Genomic DNA, 221 nt, shown 5'->3' on the forward strand with positions numbered 1-221 from the left:
TCATGGCTGCAATCACCATCTGCAGTGATTTTGGAGCCCCAAAAAATAAAGTCTGACACTGCTTCCACTGTTTCCCCACCTACTTCCCATGAAGTGATGGGACCGGATGCCATGATCTTCGTTTTCTGAATGTTGAGCTTAAGCCAACTTTTTCACTCTCCACTTTCACTTTCATCAAGAAGCTTTTGAGTTCCTCTTCACTTTCTGCCATAAGGGTGGTG

General features: G+C 44.8%; 1 protein-coding gene across 1 annotated transcript in view; it reads right to left on the reverse strand.

Annotated features, from left to right (window-relative positions):
* NDUFAB1 (NADH dehydrogenase (ubiquinone) 1, alpha/beta subcomplex, 1, 8kDa) overlaps positions 1-115 on the reverse strand; it is a 5,791-nt gene extending 5,676 nt beyond the window's left edge. The window contains exon 1 of the mRNA XM_010837207.1: positions 84-115. Coding sequence (XP_010835509.1) covers positions 84-113 — 30 coding nt within the window. The 5' untranslated portion in view covers positions 114-115. The remainder of the gene's footprint in view (positions 1-83) is intronic.
* Between the last annotated feature and the right edge of the window lie 106 nt (positions 116-221).

The sequence above is a fragment of the Bison bison genome, unplaced genomic scaffold (genome assembly GCF_000754665.1).
Source record: "Bison bison bison isolate TAMUID 2011002044 unplaced genomic scaffold, Bison_UMD1.0 scf7180017864072, whole genome shotgun sequence".
NCBI lineage: Eukaryota > Metazoa > Chordata > Mammalia > Artiodactyla > Bovidae > Bison > Bison bison.